Raw genomic sequence first — 21,408 nt, forward strand, 5'->3', positions numbered from 1 at the left:
CTTTGTTGTGGGAGGGGAGGGATATCAGTATAATCCTATAGCCCAGTGTTTCTGAAACTTGGCAAGTTTAAGATGTGGCATTCAACTCCCAGAATTCGCCAACCAGCATAGGAAGGCCACACATTTAAAAGTTGCCAAGTTTGGTGGGGGAAACAAAAAAAACTGCAGGAGCCCATAGAATCTGAAAAGATAGTTCAATCATAACATAATAACAGAGTTGGAAGGGACCTTGGAGGCCTTCTAGTCCAACCCCCTGCCCAGGCAGGAAACTCTACACCATTTCAGACAAATGGCTATCAAACATTTTCTTAAAAATTTCCAGTTTTGGAGCGTTCACAACTTTTACAGGCAAGTTGTTCCACTTATTGATTGTTCTAACTGTCAGGAAATTTCTCCTTAGTTCTAAGTTGCTTCTCTCCTTGATTAGTTTCCATCCATTGCTTCTTGTTCTCCCCTCAGGTGCTTTGGAGAATAGTTTGACTCCCTCTTCTTTGTAGCAACCCCTGAGATATTAGAACACTGCTATTAGCATTTTGCAGGATAAAAACTACGCCTAGATGAGATTTTTTAAGGTCTTTTTTAAAAAAATCAATGGAATTTTAATTTTTGTATTTTCATTGCCTTATTTTAATTGTTAATGGTCAATTCAACTATTTTTTATTCTTCTTATATACTATTGTAATGCCTTTCAGAAGGAAGTGCTCCCATCATTACCATCCACATATATTCCAAAGAGTTTGAAATTTAAAAGCTTTGTAAGTCCCACCCCTCAAACAGTTGATATGGTATTATGTGTAATTTCCCCCCCCCCCCCAAATTTCTTTCCAGGGTCAGCTTTTGTGCTACGCTAACTATATGGCAAACTGTTTCACCTTCTCTTTATTTATTTCTTTTTAACAATGTCTAAGCAACAGGTGAGGGGTGTTTTTTTTTTGGTGTTTTTTTTTAGGAATTGCAGTGCATGGGCAAGAGACATTTACCCTTTAAATATCACAGAGGCCTCCATGGCTACAAACCAAAGAAAAGCGTTGCTAATAGAAACATTTCTCTGTTGCTTCAAACTGTGCAAAGGACTTGTTTTTCAGAAAGCTGGAATTGGGGACCGGGGACCTCCCTTCCCTGTGCACTGTAATTGTCTCCCCAATGCCTCCAGCAGAAACAAACTAGAAGACAAACTTGTATTGTGCTGCATATTTACTACAATATGTAATTTGACCACGAAATAACATTTTCCTAAGAACAGTTTGGGATGTTTCTTTCAGAATACAAGCCTATTTGGTTTAATAGAGTATCCATTAACGACACCAGCAATTTTAGAAAGATGAAGTGTAGATGCCAGAGATTGAATCTGGACTCTTTAAAGGTAGTCCTTGAGTTATGACAGTAATTGTGACCAGAATTTCCCTCACTAAGCCATGCCACATAACTTCATTGTTTAGTAACAGGAATCCCAGCAGTCCCAGTTGTGATTGTTAACCAAATTCCATTGGCCACTAGGTGAGGAGCCATTACCAGTTTGGTCCCTTCCAGCCCCTAAGCTTTGGTAAGGTAGAGACTACCTGCTTCGCTTCCTCTTCAACTTCCCCTGTGCACCTGCCTCCTTTCCCCCCACCACTTCTCTGCCCTATTGGCTGCCCTGTCTCAGTTAGCTGCTCTCACATCCAGGTCTCTGCTGCTGAGTACAACTACAACCCTAACATTGCGGTCAGCCATCCCAAGACCCTAGTGCAAAGCCCTAGCCAGTACTCCTGCCCTATGCTCTGCAGGCCTAAGATGCATCCAAGCCTGGCTTTATGCAAGGCAGATGCTAGCCACACCAGGTCTCCTTACCGAGGCCAATGCATGTTTCTCCAAAGCATGTGCTGCCTCCTTATAATGCTTCAGAAAGCTTTTGTGGCCTTCCAAAGCCTCATGAGAACATTTGGAGAATGGCACAAGCAGCCTCAAGAAGGCGGCCTGGCACAGCCAACAGCTGCCTCACATAGGGTCAATCCAAGGACTAAACAACTGGAGGAAGACGACAATAAAGGTTAGCTGAACCTGTGAAACACAGGCTGGCAGTGGCTTTGTGCTATGGCATTTGGGTGATTGGCCATGACACATGGCTTGTGGGGCCCTCCCTGCAGCATTGGGGGCTGGTGAGACTACTAATGACCCCAGACCTCTACTTCAGCCCCAGTGCTCCTGCTGCTGTGCAAGGTGGCCCAAAGGGTAGAAGGGAAGGGGTGGAGATACTGTAAGCAGGTGGGAAGATTCCCAACAAAATAATTATTCAAAATAAATCTTTTCAAATCACAACAGTTTCAAGTGTTACAGGATCCAATCTGGGTCGGTCAGTGGGATCAAAGGTTTTGTCTTCCGAGCTTTTGGACTCAGCCTGGACCCCATCTTCAGGGAACTTCTCTCTAGGCTCCAGGAGCACGAGTCCAGTAGCTCAAAAGACAAAACCTCCCAGTGATAACCCAGGTTGGATCCTGCAACATTATCCTAAGACATGTATATTTGCCTTCATTCATGAGCTTGAAGTGTTCGATCTATTCACTGGTTGGAAATAAATTCAGTTCCTTTTCTGGGTCTGGCCCTCATGCTTTAAGAAGGAGTCATGTAAATTAGTTTATACAACCAAACAACAGTAATCTGGAAATTCAGTCCTGCAGGAGTAGCTTGCTGAAGATATAATAGCACTCTCCAAATACAGGTAGACCTTGACTTGCAACCATTCATTTAGTGACTCTTTGAAGTTGCAACAGAACTGAAAAAAAGGACTTATGACACATTCCTTTACTAAAAAGCATCCAAGATTTTGCCCATTTCTCTTTAAGCTGACTGTATATAGGCTTTGATTTTCAGTTCCAGCCTTTAGCATGTGTTCTGCATGGCCAGGAAAGCTTGCTATTTCTAAACCCCCTGCCTTTTTCTTTATGAAGTTCTTTGATGTAATTCTGGATTTGACTTTTTTCTGAAATGACTCACTTGATGGGTATTTCAGGCCACTGCTGTCTTAAGAAGTTTGCATTAATGGAAAGATGGAGATAAGTATTTTTTTTTAATCTATTTTTGAGTGAAGTTGTAAATAGGAATTAGATTGTGGTATTCATTATATTTCAATAGACCCTTATTTATGTTTTACAGTAGTTAGAGGCCATTCTTGACAAGTTTGGATTTCCTTTAACAACTGGTTTTATTTATTATATTATACAGATATCCTGAGTTTTAACAGTCATAAATAATGAATAAATGAATTTCTAAATAATAAGGTACTCTATAATAGTAATTATTCTTCCTTGTAATTAAGTTAATACATTTTAAAATATTTCTTTCTAGTTTGTGAATTCGTATGTTTATCTGCTTTATTTTTTAAAATTTTTCATTTAATAAGGCTGTGGAAAGCTTTGATTGGATAATTTGACTTGTTGAGATTTTTTTTTTTAAGCTGAAAGACGGTATCAAAGCAGAGATAGCTTTGCTTTATATCATCTTGCAGCCTTGCCCAGAATTTCCAGAAGCAGAGGCTGCTGCAAAAATGCAGTACTCATTCCAGCTATTGGAAATGCCAGTCGAGGCAATAAAGTGACAAAGCACCTTGTTAAAGCAATTCATGGTGCTATTTTGCCTTGACAAGAACTATGTTGTCTCTGTAGAACAAAGTTTTTCATTAAAGTAAATCCTACTCATTTCACCTGGGCTATCATTTAATCAAAATGTCTTTGCTCTTCCAGTATAAGTGTAAATTTTATATAATATAAGCATACAAATTAAAGAGACAGTATCCAGAAAATAAACACAACCAGAATGTGTGTCCTGTAATATTTAGTACATCAGCTCTGTTCAAGATAGGCAAGGTTAAGTAACAGAATCTTGAAGTATAGAGTCCTTGGTGTTTTATTTATTTATTTTCTATTTATTTTTATTTGTCAAACACAACAGTATATATAAGCATGAAATAACCATACAAATTGGATACAGTATCTAGACAGCTGAGCTTGTCGATCGAAAGGTCAGCAGTTCAGTGGTTCGAATCCCTAGTGCTGCCATGTAACGGGGTGAGCTCTCGTTACTAGTCCCAGCTTCTGCCAACCTAGCAGTTTCGAAAGCACGTAAAAATGCAAGTAGAAAAAATAAGGACCACCTTTGTTGGGAAGATAACAGTGTTCCGTGCGCCTTTGGTGTTGAGTCATGCTGGCCACATGACCATGGCCACATGACCACCTGTCTTCGGACAGCGCTGGTTCTTCAGCTTGGAAACGGAAGTGAGCACCGCCCCCTAGAGTTGGCAACGACTAGCACGTAAGTGCGAGGGGAACCTTTACTTTTACCTTTTATCTAAAACACCACAATCCAGCCCTGAGCTAGAGATAGCTTCTTCAGTTAGAATGATAAAAGCCTGTCAAAATGTTATATAAGGGTGAAATCCAGCAAGTTCTGACAGTTTCTGGAGAACCGATAGGGGAAATTTTGACTAGTTTGGAGAACTGGCAAATACCACCTCTGGCTGGCCCCAGAGTGGGGTAGGAATGGAGATTTTGCAATATCCTTTCCCTGCCACACCCATCAAGCCACGCCCACCAAGCCACACCATGTCCACCAAGCCACGCCCACAGAACCAGTAGTAAAAAAAATTGGATTTCACCACTGATGTTATACCAAATAAAATCAAATAAAATTTCTTTCTCATACTTTCCACTTTATCAGAACTCTTTTCTCCTCCCTTTTTTTTTTATTTACATTTATATCCCGCCCTTCTCCGAAGACTCAGGGCAGCTTACAGTGTATAAGGCAATAGTCTCATTCTATTTGTATATTTACAAAGTCAACTTATTGCCCCCCCAACAATCTGGGTCCTCATTTTACCTACCTTATAAAGGATGGAAGGCTGAGTCAACCTTGGGCCGGGCTTGAACCGGCAGTAATTGCAGGCTGCTGTGTTCTAATAACAGGCTTCTTACCAGCCTGAGCTACCACGGCCCCTTAACGCTTCATTGTTTCCTTCCTAAGGTCAGATCACATTCTTTTCCATAATGTGGGATGGAACCACTGCCTTGTAATGATTAAGGTATAATGATGAAGTGTAGTGCAGTGTACTATGTTTAAGTGTAGCGTAGTTAAGTTTAAGTGTGATGCAATGCAGTGATTAAGACTAGAAGCAGCACCCCATGAAATGCATACAAGAAGTCTATAGCACCCATATATTTTGCCCCTGATCTAAAAACAATGGTTCTAAATTAGTTATAAACTAATATTAAAGCTCCATTCCATTCTAATTTACAGAGTTGCTTTAACTTTTATATTCCTTTTCAGGCATGTTATTGCTAAACAAACCATCTTCCTCCTTATACCTTTATATCTGGTCCTTGACGAATAATTGTTGTGAATCCCTATTAAAGCAAAGTCAATGAGGGAAGCATGATTTATTAATGTAAACAAATGGTTGTAAAATTGGACTTGGTCACCTGATAACTCGCTTAGCAACCAAAACTCCAGCCCCAATCAGTGGAACAACTTGCCTCCAAAAGTTGTAAATGCTCCAACACTGGAAGTTTTTAAGAAGAGTTTGGACAAACATTTGTCTAAAATGGTATAGGCTCCTGCCTAAACGGAGGGTTGGACTAGAAGATCTCCAAGATCGCTTCCAACTCTGTTGTTCTGTTATTAACACCACTATTTGCCTGGTATATAATAACGCTTAATATCAATCAGCCTTTATTTGTTTAAAGATCCCTTCCAACTCTGTTCTTCAATACCGTTTATAATTTAGGCAAGCTTATAAAGCAGCAGCTTCACTGTTTGGGGGAAGGTAGGCTTAGAACAATAAGAAATTAAAGATTGAAGGAAAAGAAATGGGGAAACAACTGAAGGATGACTTACAAACACATATGCCGTATAACATTAAGTCTAATTAATCCTTACTATTTGAATGAAGAAAACCAAAGCTATTAAATCCCCTTTCCCGATGATGAGCCATTGATTTTTCTGGACAAATATATGCCTACAACTTGTCCTATAATCAAACATTCCCTCAAAAGCCAACTCCTGTGGGAGAAAAGTGTAACTAGAGTGAAGCAAATTAGTTTTTCTGGAATATATGCAGAGATCAAGAAGGTCATTATAGTTTCATAGTCAGTTTCACCAACTTGTCTAAAGATTTCCCCTTAAGCATAAATCTTCAGCGATGAAAGGGCCTCTGCATTAATTTTTCAACTCTTCTTGACAGCTTTCAAGCAGAGTGACAGAAGTAACCCACTTGCAAATAATACACCATTTTCAGTGCCAATGTACATATAACACTATTAAAACACTGAAACAGCTCAAAATTCTATACTTAGAACCATCCATTTTTACTGCCCTTCATTTTTACTGCTTGACTCCGGAAAATAACTACTGCCTTAGACTACTCTTCCCATGCATCAGTATATTATCCCTCCTGGTGCTGCTGCTGACTATTATTTTCAAAACTTTAAAATCTCCTTCAAACTATTGCTTTTAAAACTTTGAAATATCCTTCAAAAAACATTGATACACTTTTTAAACTCGGTGTTTGTAGTTGACAAACTTTAGTTCCAGATAAAGTGACTAATTGTTAAGAACATAGTGAATCTGTTTTAAGAGAATATATTAGCAGGACTTGGGTTTTTCCATCAGGCAAATAAATAAATAAATAACTTTTTATCACTTTGCTAGGCAAAATCATGAATTGCAGGGTCCCTTTCTACTGGGGGAAGGGTTGGACTATTAGAGCCTATCAATCAAAAGCAACTCATGGATAAATGAGGGGAGGAGGGATAACATGCTTTGATCTATGACAGCGGTCCCCAACCTTTCTGGCTTGGCGGTCCGGCGAAGGGGAGGAGAGAATGGTTCCATGAGGGCGGCAGGTGCGAGTGTGAATGTGCACCATTTGCACAAGTGGTGGGCTTGTGTGGCCCAGTTCTGGATGGGCCGTGGCCCAGTAGTGGGCCACAGCCTGGGGATTGGGGATCCCTGTTCTATAAGATTACTTATAGTTATTTGATAATACCCAGTTAGCTAAATTATGTAACAACCAGTTTCAACATTCATTCATGAATATAGCCTGTATTTTAAATATGCTGAAGTACTGGTACCAGCACAAACATGTTTGGTGGGCACATTTAGTCATGCATTTATATTATTAATACAATTTTTATGTTACTCCATTCTGGACTAATATCATCCCAATCCCTGGCCCCATATTTAACTACCAAAACAGTCTTGAGGTACAAATGAAACAGACACAAGCTACTTTTGTATTGTGAAGGAGACAGGAGAGGGTCCCAGACTGTCCCCTCCCTTCTTTCAATTCCCATTGCTATTCCCTGTTATTGTGTGCTTGGCTGGTCTTATTTTCACCCTGCCCTTATCTGGTGCTCTCTTTGCCCAAATCCAGATCAACCACTCGGGGATACCCACCCTGGCAGGAAGCCAGGCAAGTGGCATCATGGGATATGGGAATTGCTTTTAGTACCACATATTGACCCCTGGAATTGGAAAAGCCTGGAGTATATTGGCAAAGTGCAGCATGAAGAACAAAGAAGGAAAACGGGCTGTTTTGCATTTAACGACAACTAGATAATACTTCTGGTTACAACAGCAGATGCAAGAGAAAGAACCAAAGAAGATGACATTTAAGAAACCTACGATCTAGCTTGAAACCTGTAGTGGCGAGAAATGCGGTGGTTAAACATGCCTGTAACTTACCTTCTCCTAGAGTCTGCTTCAGCAAGTCATGCTTAGCTTGCAGCTTAGTAATAAGGTTACTGCCATTCAAATATTCTTTAAACTTCTGAAGAAGAGAAGAAACAAATCCATACAACTATAAGCAAGATGTACAAAGAATTTGGATATGACATACTTTGAGCTAAATATGTTCCTCAATTAACAACAGCAATTGAGACCAGAGTTGCCATCATTAAGCAACATGGTTGTAAACCATGACATCACATAATCATGTCTTAGCATAGGCAATTCCAGTTGTCCCATTTGCCACTGTTAAGCAAATCATCACAGTTAACAAGGATGTCAATATGGTTGCATTTGCAACCTCCTTCAGGCTTCCCAGTTGACTTTATTTTTCGGAAGCCAGCAATGAAGGCTGAAAATGAAAAACATGTGACAGAGAGATGCTGAGACAGTCAGAACTCCAAGGACTGGTCATAAATACCACTCGTTCAGCACATCAAAAGTTTGAATGGTCAGTGAAAGAGTGGTTGTTAAGTAAGGACTCTCTCTCTCTCTCTCTCTCTCTCTCTCTCTCTCCCCCCCCCTCCCTCCCTCTCTCTCTCTCTCTCTCCATACATGCATAATAATTGTTTTCTTCTTGGTATTCTCAGTATTCTAAACAGGAAAGAAAAAGCAAATTTCTAAGTCATAAGGAATCAGATTTTGGTTGCCCATAGGATTTTTTTAACGAAGCTTTCTAGCTTTCCCTCTCTGTAAAATGTAGGTAACAGGTAACACTCCTGTTTATATTCTAAGGTCAAAAACCTTTGTATTCACCCATGTAATTCTACAGGTTCCCTCTATAGGAACAGAGGGAAAGCATGGGGTGTGGGAAGAGAAAAATGTTGAAGGAACAGAAATAAGGAGACTCAAAAATGAATACACACAGCTACAAAATGCAAATTCCAGTAACCCCTCTAAATTAAGGAAGTGATATTTGTTATGATGATATATTATGTATTAGTGAAAAGAATTCCATGGGTTGAATCTCACATTCTAATTAAGTCAATAGATAGCAGATAAATTTAAGTGGTCTCATTTCTAAGCTTTTTGCTGCAATATGTGTTAACCTACAAAATCCCAAACTACAAAGTTTGGCAAGATTTTTAGGTGAATAGCTCACATGTGCTAAATATTATAAATTGTACTGTGTATATGCAGTATCATCAGATACAACTAATGTAAGGACTAAAATAAACTCTGCTTGGATGATATTAAAGTTAAAATGCTCTCTCCACATTGCCCAAATGATCACAACTTCTTGCAGATAATTGTACAATCTGTATGCCTGTACATAAAAGCATTACTGCATACAGCTCTATTGTATACTCATTGTCTTCTTCTAAGTCAAGGCCTTCCATTCATAGGATGATAAGGCACAAGAAGATCAATAAAACTATATGGCTTCTAACTGACAGATAGTTGCCTTAGATCAAGAATGTCTGCAGAAGAATGAAGTTACTTAAGGAATATTGATGGAGAAGGATCTTAAGAAGTTTCAACCTGAGTTGTCACATTGCGCTATGAGGCTAGGGGGAAAGTTATCTGTGATACTTTGCTGCCATAAGCTGTAGATATCTCTTGCTTTGCCTTCATAACCAGAATAACAAGAATCAATCTTACACTGTTCTTCTTTATTTTAAAAATATTTCCACCAGTGAAAATCAACAACTGTTATGAAAGATTTCTAAAAAGACATGAATCTTAGAACTTCCCATTCTAACTAGGACAAATCTAGTAGTATGTGACCAGCAGAATTTACAAAATTCTTCTCAGCTGACATGGACAATGGAAGAAAGGCACTGTCAGGAACATGGTAGAATATATGAATAGAGTCTAATTTAAAGGGATATTTTTAAGCAAAATTTGGACATTTGGAATTAAAGGTCCCAGGAGATTACTGTGGCAAGCCACTTCCATACTGTGAAGAAAACAACATGGATATGTCCTTTAACTCACTGGAAATCAACCTGAGGGGGACTTTACTGTATATGTTTTTTAAAATCCTATATTTTTAGGGAGGGGCATATATATTACATCTTTACTTCAAAGCCTTGAGAACTATTGTTAAAAATCCTCCTTCAAACAAGGCAGATGCAATTCTCAGAACTATTGTACATTAAAAGAACATTCATGCATGCTTGTGAAGGGAAGGGTAATTTGATATGCAAATGCCATAAAAATATAATATGGGCATTCCAATCTTAATATGCAAGTATAGCTTTACGGGATGAATATTTCACTAATGTGTTTTTAAAAATATTGGGCTCAAAATAGACAGAAATTGTTCCTCACAGTAAAGTAGAACATTTCAGTTTCTTGTTGGTTGGCTCTTCTCTTGGCAATGTTTATTTTACTCATGTAAGTCTCTGATGCAGCTGATTTGATGGACTCAGTTGAGCGACTGTGCTGGAAAGCATCTGAGACATCAAAATCTTCCACGGTCAGCATGTCTTGCAGTGTCTGCATTGTGGCATCCAATGTTTTTCGCACCTGCGGAAAATGGATGTACAGAAAAGCAGAGTGAAAGATACAGCTCGGCACTATAGATCTATAGCTTTTGTTACACTGACGTTGTCTTTTTTAACAATTGCTTTCCAGAATTAGGCTCTTAGTTTAACAGGATGTTCTCGCTTACAAATGAAAAATATCTATGCATGATTCAGAGATAAGTACGTTACTGCAGCTTAAGGTTTTATGAGAAAAAGTATTATCTCTGCATGCCATTTGAAAAAGTCATAGCATCAGGCAACCAGGAAGAAAAATCAAACAGAACTCTTAAGAAATTACTTCAATCATAAGGATTTAAAAGTGAACTAGAAAGATGCTGTGTTTAACTTTGTACCATGCAGAGGTTGTGTCATCTTCTCTACCCTTACAGACTCACTGAAACATAAAATTTAATCAGAAGTGCCTGATCTTTTGCATGTAACTGTCTACCACTGGATTTATAACCCTAGAGACAGCCAGTCATAAAGAACCCCTTCCTTAATGTTCACATTACATCAAATGGAAAAGTTTTGTATCCATAAACTGTTTCCTACATTACTTTTTGTTCTTGAAATTTCTCATCTGCTTCTTTTTTAGGATCAAATAAATTCCATTCAATCTGGAATTCTCTCTGTCTTCTTCTTCTAGACTCATTTATATACTTGTTTTGCAATACAATCTTTATAAATTCTCTTGAAAAACACGTCAATATACAGTACATATTTCTTACTGGTGACTTTATTCTCGCAAATGTCCCTTGCCTTTCATCAACAGATTTGCAGGGGCACTTCACAAGACTATCTAAATGTTTCTAAACGTTTTACATAGTCCTAATACCTATGACTAATTAAATTTGTAAAGCCTCTGAATTCACAAGCAGAAATTTCTTGAGTAACTATAGCCTCAAAGTGATCCACAATTATTTCTAGTTCAAACAATTAATAAAAAGCAACATGTGTAGCAATACGATTACCAGAACCTCTCGAAAACCATAGTAGATGAGTATTAATAGAATCATAGTACGGGAAATGGACATAACTCTAATGGCAAACAAAATTTCACAATGCTCAGCCACAGAACACAATATTTCCCTGACAATATTGCACAAAATTCCTGTTCCCAATCTTCCTAAGATCAAGAGGATATGAAAATGATTTTACAAATATGAGTTAAATAGTAAGTCATGTAATTCAATGGTTCAATTATTATTCTTTGGATCTGATAAGTAAGATACAGTTTTGCGTCCTGGGATTTTAATTCAATTTTTAAAATCCAAGTAGGGGTAGACTTGGATATTCCTTTGCCTTGCACCATTTATATCGCTTATTGTAAATTAAGGGCCTCACGTCTATTGTGAAGACACATCACCTTAACCATACAAGATTATCAGAGGAGGGGATAAGGCTTTGGCAGAGGGAGATAGCAATTCTTTTTAAAAACAGAAAAGAAAAATTAGTTTAGTGAAACATAGCTTAAAACTAATATTAAAATATATTAATGAAAAGTAGATCAAAAGCAGTTCCTGAGAGAATCAGGTCTAAATAAACAAATGACCATTTGTGCAAATATTCCAAAGTAGGAATAATGTGACAGTTGTGCCTTGTGCTCATCGAATGATTAACTGTTGTATTTTTTACAATTTCTTGACACTTTTGAAAGAAAGTGCCCTATGATACATATTACGATAGTCACAGATTGTGGACTGAAAACTATATCTTAATCAAGAAGGTATTAAATATCCAAATGACTTTCAAAATTACTTCAAACAGAAGCATTAGCATAACTTGAGTGAATGGTGCTTGTTTACTTACAGTTAAAAACAATTACAGCTCTCACCTCTTCATTCTCTATTTTGAGCGTGGTTAGTCTAGACTGTAGCTGATGATATCGCATGAGCAACTCCGTCTGAACCGGCTGCTGGGCGCTCACTTGACATACCTGTCGAAAGAAAACATAAGCCTCTGCAAACTCAAGCTAATGGAGAATATTCGCAGAAAAAAATTATCTTCAGTTAAAATGTTTTTTTTTTAACTAACAGAATAATTTCTCTTAGATTCTCACAATGTAACTGAATCATGTATAAAATAATGACAGTAATGACCATTTATGCCGGTATGCCAAATCTAGTCTAATATTTCCAGATATTTCAAGATGTTGACTTGTTCTACCAGAGATTACATAACTAGTGTCCCAAAAGCAGGATCTGAATTAATCACCCTATAAAAGATCTAAATATTAACTGCTTTCTTACAGCTAAGATATAGCAAAAGCCATCAGTTTTTTTAAAAAAATTATTTCAATAGTGGAAAGAATTCTCAATGCACAGTGAACAATGAAAGTTCTAGTATAATATGTGTCTAAAAGGTTCTAAGTAAAATGGAAAATAGCACTGGTCTAAGCATACTGCAAAAATGTGGTCCTTTGTTCTAAAACAGGTAGGGAATGATGGCCCCTTTATGACTTGTGGACTTCAACTCCCAGAATTCCTGAGCCAGCACTCAGGAATTGGGTGCTGGGAGTTGAAGTCCACAAGTCATAAAAGGGCCATCATTCCCCACCCCTATTCTTTAAAAAACAAAAAAGACTTCCATTAACTACAACACCATTTCAAAACTAACAAATGAAACACAAATGCTGTTGAAGCTAAGCTCATTCATTCTAATACACAAGAAGCATTACATCTGAAGGAAAGTAGCATTATGAAGCAACATGAACCATTCTAATTACTTACCTCATCCCCCATGTGAGGCTGGTAGTCAAACTTCAGTGGAGGACAGAAGACCTGGTTGCACATGTCCATAACTGTATGTTTGTCACTTCGTGCATCCAGGTTGTCTACAGCATTTTCAATTATGTCCAACCCCTCATGGCGTGAGGTTTCTAGATTGTATTCAGCAGAAAGATATGTTCTGAATGTCCGTGCTAGACTAGCATGGAATCCCAAATCACAGCACTAAGGAAGAAAAAAAAAACAAGCTTAAACAACAGCACATACAAATTATTTCTAAGTAGAAATAAAAGTTTCTTTACTTGAAGAAATACTAAGTAGCTTTGTGTTATTTATTTGTTTGTTTAAAAGAATATCCAATCTTTTTATTTAGGAGCTCAAAGCTCAACAAACCAGTGAGACAGGTTGGGTTGGGTTGAGAGTGAGTGACTGGCCAAAAATCACCCAAATGGCTACTATGGCTAGGAGTGGAACTTTCATAGAACTTAGATTGACCTGGGGCCAAACTGATATCTTAACACTACACTACGGTGGCTTTTCACTCTACACTTCAATATATTTTAGCGTATATTATACATATGATTCCATGCTGGAAAAAAGGACAATAGCACTGGCTTCAGACTTATGATATAAATAGGATTAACGATAAAAATTAACAAAGGAAAGACATCTAAAGGTATCAGATCAACCATGCAATATAAGTACTTTTGTAGACTAGAAATGGACAGGATTAATGTCCACTTTCTCATCTGACTGAATCTTCAATAAAATTCCAAAATTACTGCAGTAGAAATGAGAATTGATTTATCTGATCTTATGCCTCATTGCAACTCCAAAGTGCAAGAATTAGCATTTGATTAAGTATTTCTATCAACCAGAATGATCTACTGCAACTCTTCTGTAGCCAGCAACTTCCAGAATTCCAGAGACTATAGTGGTCTCTGTAAAATACACAGTCAGTCATAACATTGTTACAACTTTATTTATTTATTTATTTATTCATTCATTCAGCCAGCCAGCCAGCCATTCATTTTGCCCATAAGATAAGCGGCAGGAAACATGACATGTAACAAGAACAATTGCTATAATGTTAATTGTTTCCTAGGCACTACATGACAGGGTCTTCTGATATTTTACACTGGGAAATAGAACAATTTTACAAACAAACAACAGGTAGTTTTATTAGAGAAATACAGTTAGAAAAAAATATATCTGGGTTTTTACAAACTCCTCCTGAGTTTAATAGATCTCTGGGCTTCAAAGACTTTTCATTTGCATTCATGGATTAGCCTTCTTTCCCTCTTGTATGTTTGTAGAGGCCCCAACCCTTCATTTCCACCAAATTTAGCCTGCATTACCACAGTTGAAAATAGCGATAGCACCACTAACCACATACTTCCGATCTGAGAAGGCCTCAAGACCTGCAGTACCTAATTTAAAAGGTATCACTTTACAGCCAAGACCAAAGTAGACTAAACTCCCCACATCAAAAGAGACTCTTTCAGCCACACAAATGTCTGCGTTGAGTAATTTTCAAAGCCACAAACTAAATGCCAAATTTTTCAAATGAGCGTGGGAGACATAAATATAGCTGTTTATAAAGTGAAGAAAATAAGATGGTCATTTAGCTAGCAGTTGTCTTCTGAACCTTTAAATATTAAACTTGGGACAAAAAGCTGATACACACCCCATGTTTTGAGTTTAATTAATCTTGTCACAGTTTTTATTATATACCAAACACAGGACCAATTTTGATAGTTTGAATCCATTGTTACTTTTATTTCAATTTTGTGTATTAATACAGGTAGTCCTCGACTAACAACAGTTTGTTTAGTGACCGTTCAAAGTTAAAACAGCACTGAAAATAGTGACTTATGACCATTTTTCACACTTATGAAGTATCCCCATAGTCATGTGATTAAAATTCGGGTGCTTGGCAACTGACACATATTTATGACGGTACCCAGATTGTTGGGGGGGCAATAAGTTGACTTTGTAAATATACAAATAGAATGAGACTATTGCCTTACACACTGTAAGCCGCCCTGAGTCTTCGGAGAAGGGCGGGATATAAATGTAAACAAAAATAAAATAAAATAAAATAAAATGAGCCAAACCTCACTTAACAAATTTCTCACTTAGCAACATAAATTTTGGACTCAATTAAGGTCGTAAATTGAGGACAGGGTAAGATTCATGTTGATTTCTCCATCGGTCTAAAACAGAGCTGAATATTACATGCTCCTCTGTTACACTCAAAAAACATGTTGTTTTTTGAGACCTGCAACATTCAATCAATTGAAAAAAAGAATAGCTCTGGACAACAATTTCCCCTAGGAAGGATTTTTCCTCTTGGCTTCAAAGACTTTTCATTTGCATTCATGGATTAGCCTTCTTTCCCTCTTGTATGTTTGTAGAGGCCCCAACCCTTCATTTCCACCAAATTTAGCCTGCATTACCACAGTTGAAAATAGCGATAGCACCACTAACCACATACTTCCGATCTGAGAAGGCCTCAAGACCTGCAGTACCTAATTTAAAAGGTATCACTTTACAGCCAAGACCAAAGTAGACTAAACTCCCCACATCAAAAGAGACTCTTTCAGCCACACAAATGTCTGCGTTGAGTAATTTTCAAAGCCACAAACTAAATGCCAAATTTTTCAAATGAGCGTGGGAGACATAAATATAGCTGTTTATAAAGTGAAGAAAATAACATAACATAAGATGGTCATTTAGCTAGCAGTTGTCTTCTGAACCTTTAAATATTAAACTTGGGACAAAAAGCTGATACACACCCCATGTTTTGAGTTTAATTAATCTTGTCACAGTTTTTATTATATACCAACACAGGACCAATTTTGATAGTTTGAATCCATTGTTACTTTTATTTCAATTTTGTGTATTAATACAGGTAGTCCTCGACTAACAAGTTTGTTTAGTGACCGTTCAAAGTTAAAACAGCACTGAAAATAGTGACTTATGACCATTTTTCACACTTATGAAATATCCCCATAGTCATGTGATTAAAATTCGGGTGCTTGGCAACTGACACATATTTATGACGGTTGTGCTATCCCGGAGTCATGTGATCAACTTTTGCAACCTTCTGACAAGCAAAGTCCATGGGGAAGACAGATTCACTTAACAACCGTGTTACTAATTTAACAACTGCAATGATTCACTTAACAAATGGGACAAGAAAAGTCATAAAATGAGCCAAACCTCACTTAACAAATTTCTCACTTAGCAACATAAATTTTGGACTCAATTAAGGTCGTAAATTGAGGACAGGGTAAGATTCATGTTGATTTCTCCATCGGTCTAAAACAGAGCTGAATATTACATGCTCCTCTGTTACACTCAAAAAACATGTTGCTTTTTGAGACCTGCAACATTCAATCAATTGAAAAAAAGAATAGCTCTGGACAACAATTTCCCCTAGGAAGGATTTTTCCTCTTGGCTTCATGCACATGTACAATTCTTTTCATCCGAAGTTCTGGGATGCACTGACTCTACAGAAAGAAAATAATTTCCCATGAACTTAGCTATTTATTTATCCATCCATCCTTTACCAATCTAATCTGCCAGGCTTTGACTTTATCTAAACAACCCTGAAAGTAAAGGTGTCTTTAATAAACAATGTACAATGAAATACATTCTGTTAATGCACTGTTTCCATCTAGCACACAGTCTTCTCTGTAGACTATTGTCAGAGTAGGTATGTGCAGGCTGATTCACCTTTTCAATGATGTGCTGCTGGTTGTACCCAAAAAGTAATAGCAGGACCAGGTATAAATTAAAATCTAAGTGCCTTTCGTATCAAGCTTTGGATTCAGAGGCAAAAAAAAGGTACTCTGCAGTGTGTCCAATCTCATAGCTCACTTCGATTATGGGTAGCACAAACTATAATTAAGCATGATGTCTGAATTGAGCTGATAAGTCACCTATCTAAACGTTTGTGCATGTGCTCCTGTGATTTGTATTGCTCACCAGTATTCCAAGCTCTGTTTTTAAAGCCTGTTGTAATGTTAATAGGGAATATATATCACACTGGCTATGGATTATGGGAATTAAAACCCAAGACATTAGGGCAGCAGCGGGTAGGGGAAAAGCTAATCTACATCCATCATTTGTAATTTGAAATATACATGCTATGAAATTATAAGTAGCTCCTTGCCTTTTAGGGGGGCAAGGACAAACCGAGTACTGAAAGTTTACAGAGATTTCCCTTCTTGTATTCACTGTGACTTCTGGATGCATAGAGCATCTCTATTTTACACCCATTTTGTTTGTTTTTCTTATGATTCATGCGGATCTTTTTAGCTGAACCAGGTACTTTTGCTCATTGTAGCCACTAAGACTATATTTATGTCTAATTTTACAAATGGACAACAAACAATGGTGGGTGGGTCCTTTCTGTTTGCCTGACTAAACAGTGTGTTCATGTGGAGTGGAGCAGAACTTGTGAAAAATCATTTTCCTTATAAATGTAAGAAGAAGCTGACTCCTAAGCCTCTTTTCTGATAGCAGCTTCAAACATTCTCAGTAGAAATGGGGCATAGTGTTAGGTTCAAATGGATTATTATAACCCCATTGGTTTGTTAAGGTTCTGCATTTTAGAAGCAATATATTATTAATTCTTAATTTTTGTAAAGTAATGTTCATGTGGGTAATATTAAAAGATGACCCTCACCTGCTGTGTAAGACATAACTCTCAACTGTTGTCTGAAGTGATCAAAGCAACTCATTCCACTGCAATATACAGAGTCAAAAATGCTGAGATACATAAATTGATAATATAAGTAGTAGAAGTTCTTATTGACTATGTAAGGAAAGGGTCCCCAACCCTTGGTCTGTGGACGGACATCAGTCAGCAGAATGCTAGAAACCAGGCTCCGCAAACCAGTGAAGCCCCATCCGCGGGATGCAGGCAGCACATGAAACCACACCCCCTCTGGTCCACGGAAAAACCTCTCTCCATGGAACCAGTCCCTGGTGCCCAAAAGGTAGAGTGCTGCTGACCTATGGTATGAAATATTTCTTATATTAACATATTGTGACACTGTGTATAATGTTGTTCTGACACACATTATTCATATGTGAAAAAACAGGCCGAAGTGCCTTTTCTTCAGGAAAGCTGAAATTAACAGCAATAGCACTTAAGAATGATATACCGCTTCACAATGCTTTTACAGCCCTCTCTAAGCAGTTTACAGAGTCAGCATATTGTCCCCAACAATCTGGGTCCTCATTTTACCAAACTTGGAAGGATGGAAGGCTGATTAAGATGTATGCAAGGTACACAAACTTAATAACATTGTTTATGCAAGCAAATCACATATAATTAGTCACATTTACTTATAGTGAATCACATATGGCTTGGGTTAGGACCCTAAAGGAAATTTCCTTTACAGATAAGAAAAGACTTCTGCTGGCTTCTGGACTCAGAATGTGAAGACCCAGCTCCTTTGAGAAATCCATAATATTGGGAAGGAAGGAAGGAAGGAAGGAAGGAAGGAAGGAAGGAAGGAAGGAAGGAAGGAAGGAAGGAAGGAAGGAAGGAAGGAAGGAAGGAAGGAAGGAAGGAGCATTTGACCAGCAGTGAGGTGAACAGTGTCAATTAAAATGACAATTGGTACACTACTGAGAAACCTAAAGAGCTAGGGTGGGAACAGATCATCTTGGAGGATGTCAAAGTATGTGGCTGATAAGAATCATAAAAGACTTGATGATGCATAACATTCAATGATACAACTAATATGATTTAGAGGAATAATTAAAGGAAATTAATTTTCAGCCATTTAAAACACTGCAAAGATTTGGGATTAAAGATCATTGTTTTTATTACTTTTTAATGACTTGTGTTTATCTAAAGTCCAATTTGTATTTCACCAGCAAGATGATAACCCTTGTTGCGAGCTATAATTGGATTCAGTGCATGTTTAAAGTTGGCAGAAATCTTATTTGAAATGCCTGATCAAACCAAAGCATGAACGTGTATAGTGCTCTAATTCTGAGCTATCTGCAGACTTTCAATGAGCTACAAAATAAAGGGTTTTAGAGGCACAAAATCCAGAGGTCCTGACTCTCCAACAATCAATGAAACAACTCGTATCTTATTTTTCACTGTAGATTCTAAGAATTTTTTGGTAGTTTTGTGGAGTTTGATCCACAAAGTTTGATCTACAGAGTTAAGAAATAGTACCTGGCATTAGGAGTAACGGTTATCTTTCTTATCTCCTGTAAGTGTCTATCTTATCAGCCCTACTTTAAAACTTCTACTCTTTTATCTTTCTTCCAATACATAACAATTATCACCACCAGTTTTGCTAGGACATTATTATCACTTCTCTCTGTTCTTGCCTGACAGCATTTATATGTGCTGAATTCAGTCTTCATCTGTCTTGGCTTATATTGCTCTCTCACTTCACTGTAATCAATTGAAAAAAAGGGGGGCATAGCCAGTATAAAATATTTTAATAAATAAAATGTATAAATGAACATAGAACTGTTCAACTCCAAGCATCTATGACCCCCTTTAAATTCATCAGCAGCTGAAAAACCCTGCATGTCTTTCTACTTCCATTGCTTTTAAGAAACCACTGGAAGAGAGGAAAACATCAAGATATGACTTCATAGACAAATAGGTCCTGCATGCTGAATACATTAGCAATTGGTCATAAATTAAGACCGTATCACTGCATGTCCACAGTCTAGAATGGAACCATTTTCATTGGAAAGGTGAATGACATTACTGTAAAAGAGAATCAATTTGGTACTCACATCAATTAGATCGGAAACATCATGGATGTAGTATTTACTGACTGCTGCATTTGTGGCTGCTAGGTTCAGCAGATAATCATTTCTAGCTTTAGTGCACTTGAGCTTGTTTTCAGAATATTTTGCTTGCCTCTGAAAAATAAAACAGAAGATTCATACAAAATGTATTCAGTTTCCCAGTCCTTGTATTTCTCCCACCCCACCCCAAAATTCAGGCTCTTTGAACATAAAAATATCCCATTAGATCAAACTGCAGCATATCTAGTCCAGCATTCTGTGGCCAACCACAGGTCAGAGGGAAGCCGCCAATCAAGACGTGGGAATAACAACTCCTTTCTGCTGTGGTTTCTTGATGCCATGCCATCCCCGATCTTGAGGTTATATATAGCCATAATGACTGGTAGCCATTGATGGCTTTATGCTCTATGAATTTTTAAAGAGAAGCACTCTGTACTGATATGCTAGTTACAATTTAAAGGCGGGGGGAACACAGGATAATTTACAACTGCTATTTCTTCTGAATATTTCCTGTAGAATTAACCACCTGACAGGCAGGTTTCAATTTTTGTACAATGTATATAAAATACAGCTTGAACATTTCTCACCACATCAAGAAATGTTTAGCAGTCCCGTCCCCACATCAAGTAGTAAGCAAGGGTTCAAGCTGTTTTAGAATTCAAATATAGCCAAGACTTTTTTTCTGCAGAGTTCAGATACAGCATCCAGCATAGTACACCACTGTGTATATCATCTGCTTCCTTCTGAAGCCATATTCAAACATTCAATGAATAATCATCCGTGTATGTGAATTGAAATTTATGTAAATAGCCATATGGCAATGTAGGTTTTCTGCTTTAGATCTCTGGACCATAATTCATAGCAAACATGGTACATGAAAAACCAATTAGAGTAACTGAAAAACAGTCTTAGAGTAGAGCATGGCAGAGTCATCAAACAACAGCTTTGCTAACATCCAAATGCTAACTTTGTTTAATTTATGTTGCTGAAAGTTGAGAAAGAAATATTTGTTTATTAAATCTGCAATGAGCAGCAAGTTTAAGATTAACAATGTCTCAGAATTCAGAAGCAGACAGGTAGACACAAAGATAAAAATTACATACCCAAATGGAAAGGTAAATAAGATATTATTTGTGGAAATATCCTAAACATTTAGTGCCACCCAATAGTATGTCTGAGTTCACACCTCATACTATATTATTGTTTGTTTTCAGGTAGTAAACCACTCAATTTGAAACCATGATTTGCTACTGCTCCTCCTAACTGCAACTATGGCTTAACATGATGTAGGCATTAATGTGAAAAGACAACCACCAAAATATAAAGAAAAATAAAACATAAATAAATCATTATTAAGAATAAAATGAACAGGAAGAAAACAATTAATGCAGATTGGAAGGGAGTTATAGATAAAGAACGAAAATGTTTAATCAGGAACAAATAAAAAAGTAATAGCAACATGTTTCAGCAGCCACTCTCCTTCTGGCTGAGACAGTAAGTTGTAAAAATGTGAATTGCGGCATGCTAATTCTGCTAAGAAATCAGATTTATCCCCCAGTAAAAGCCACGTAGTATCAATCGATTGAGCATTTAAATCTCAACTCCTCAGATCCAGGTGGTCAGGATATGATTTTATTTCTGTAGCTGTGACATT

The 21,408-nt window shown here is 37.4% G+C and overlaps 1 protein-coding gene across 2 annotated transcripts in view; it reads right to left on the reverse strand.

Annotated features, from left to right (window-relative positions):
* Positions 1-21,408, reverse strand: part of SRGAP3 (SLIT-ROBO Rho GTPase activating protein 3) — a 105,342-nt gene that overhangs the window by 42,772 nt on the left and 41,162 nt on the right. For both annotated transcript variants that reach the window (XR_009153157.1, XM_058166536.1), the window contains exons 5-9: positions 19,740-19,868; positions 12,956-13,177; positions 12,061-12,162; positions 10,030-10,227; positions 7,714-7,798 (exon numbers count right to left, since the gene is read on the reverse strand). Coding sequence is in view for 1 of the 2 variants with exons in the window: in XM_058166536.1 (XP_058022519.1) it covers positions 7,714-7,798; positions 10,030-10,227; positions 12,061-12,162; positions 12,956-13,177; positions 19,740-19,868 (736 nt within the window). In the remaining variant the exon portion in view is untranslated. The remainder of the gene's footprint in view (positions 1-7,713; positions 7,799-10,029; positions 10,228-12,060; positions 12,163-12,955; positions 13,178-19,739; positions 19,869-21,408) is intronic.

The sequence above is a fragment of the Ahaetulla prasina genome, chromosome 2, assembly GCF_028640845.1.
Source record: "Ahaetulla prasina isolate Xishuangbanna chromosome 2, ASM2864084v1, whole genome shotgun sequence".
Lineage (NCBI taxonomy): Eukaryota > Metazoa > Chordata > Lepidosauria > Squamata > Colubridae > Ahaetulla > Ahaetulla prasina.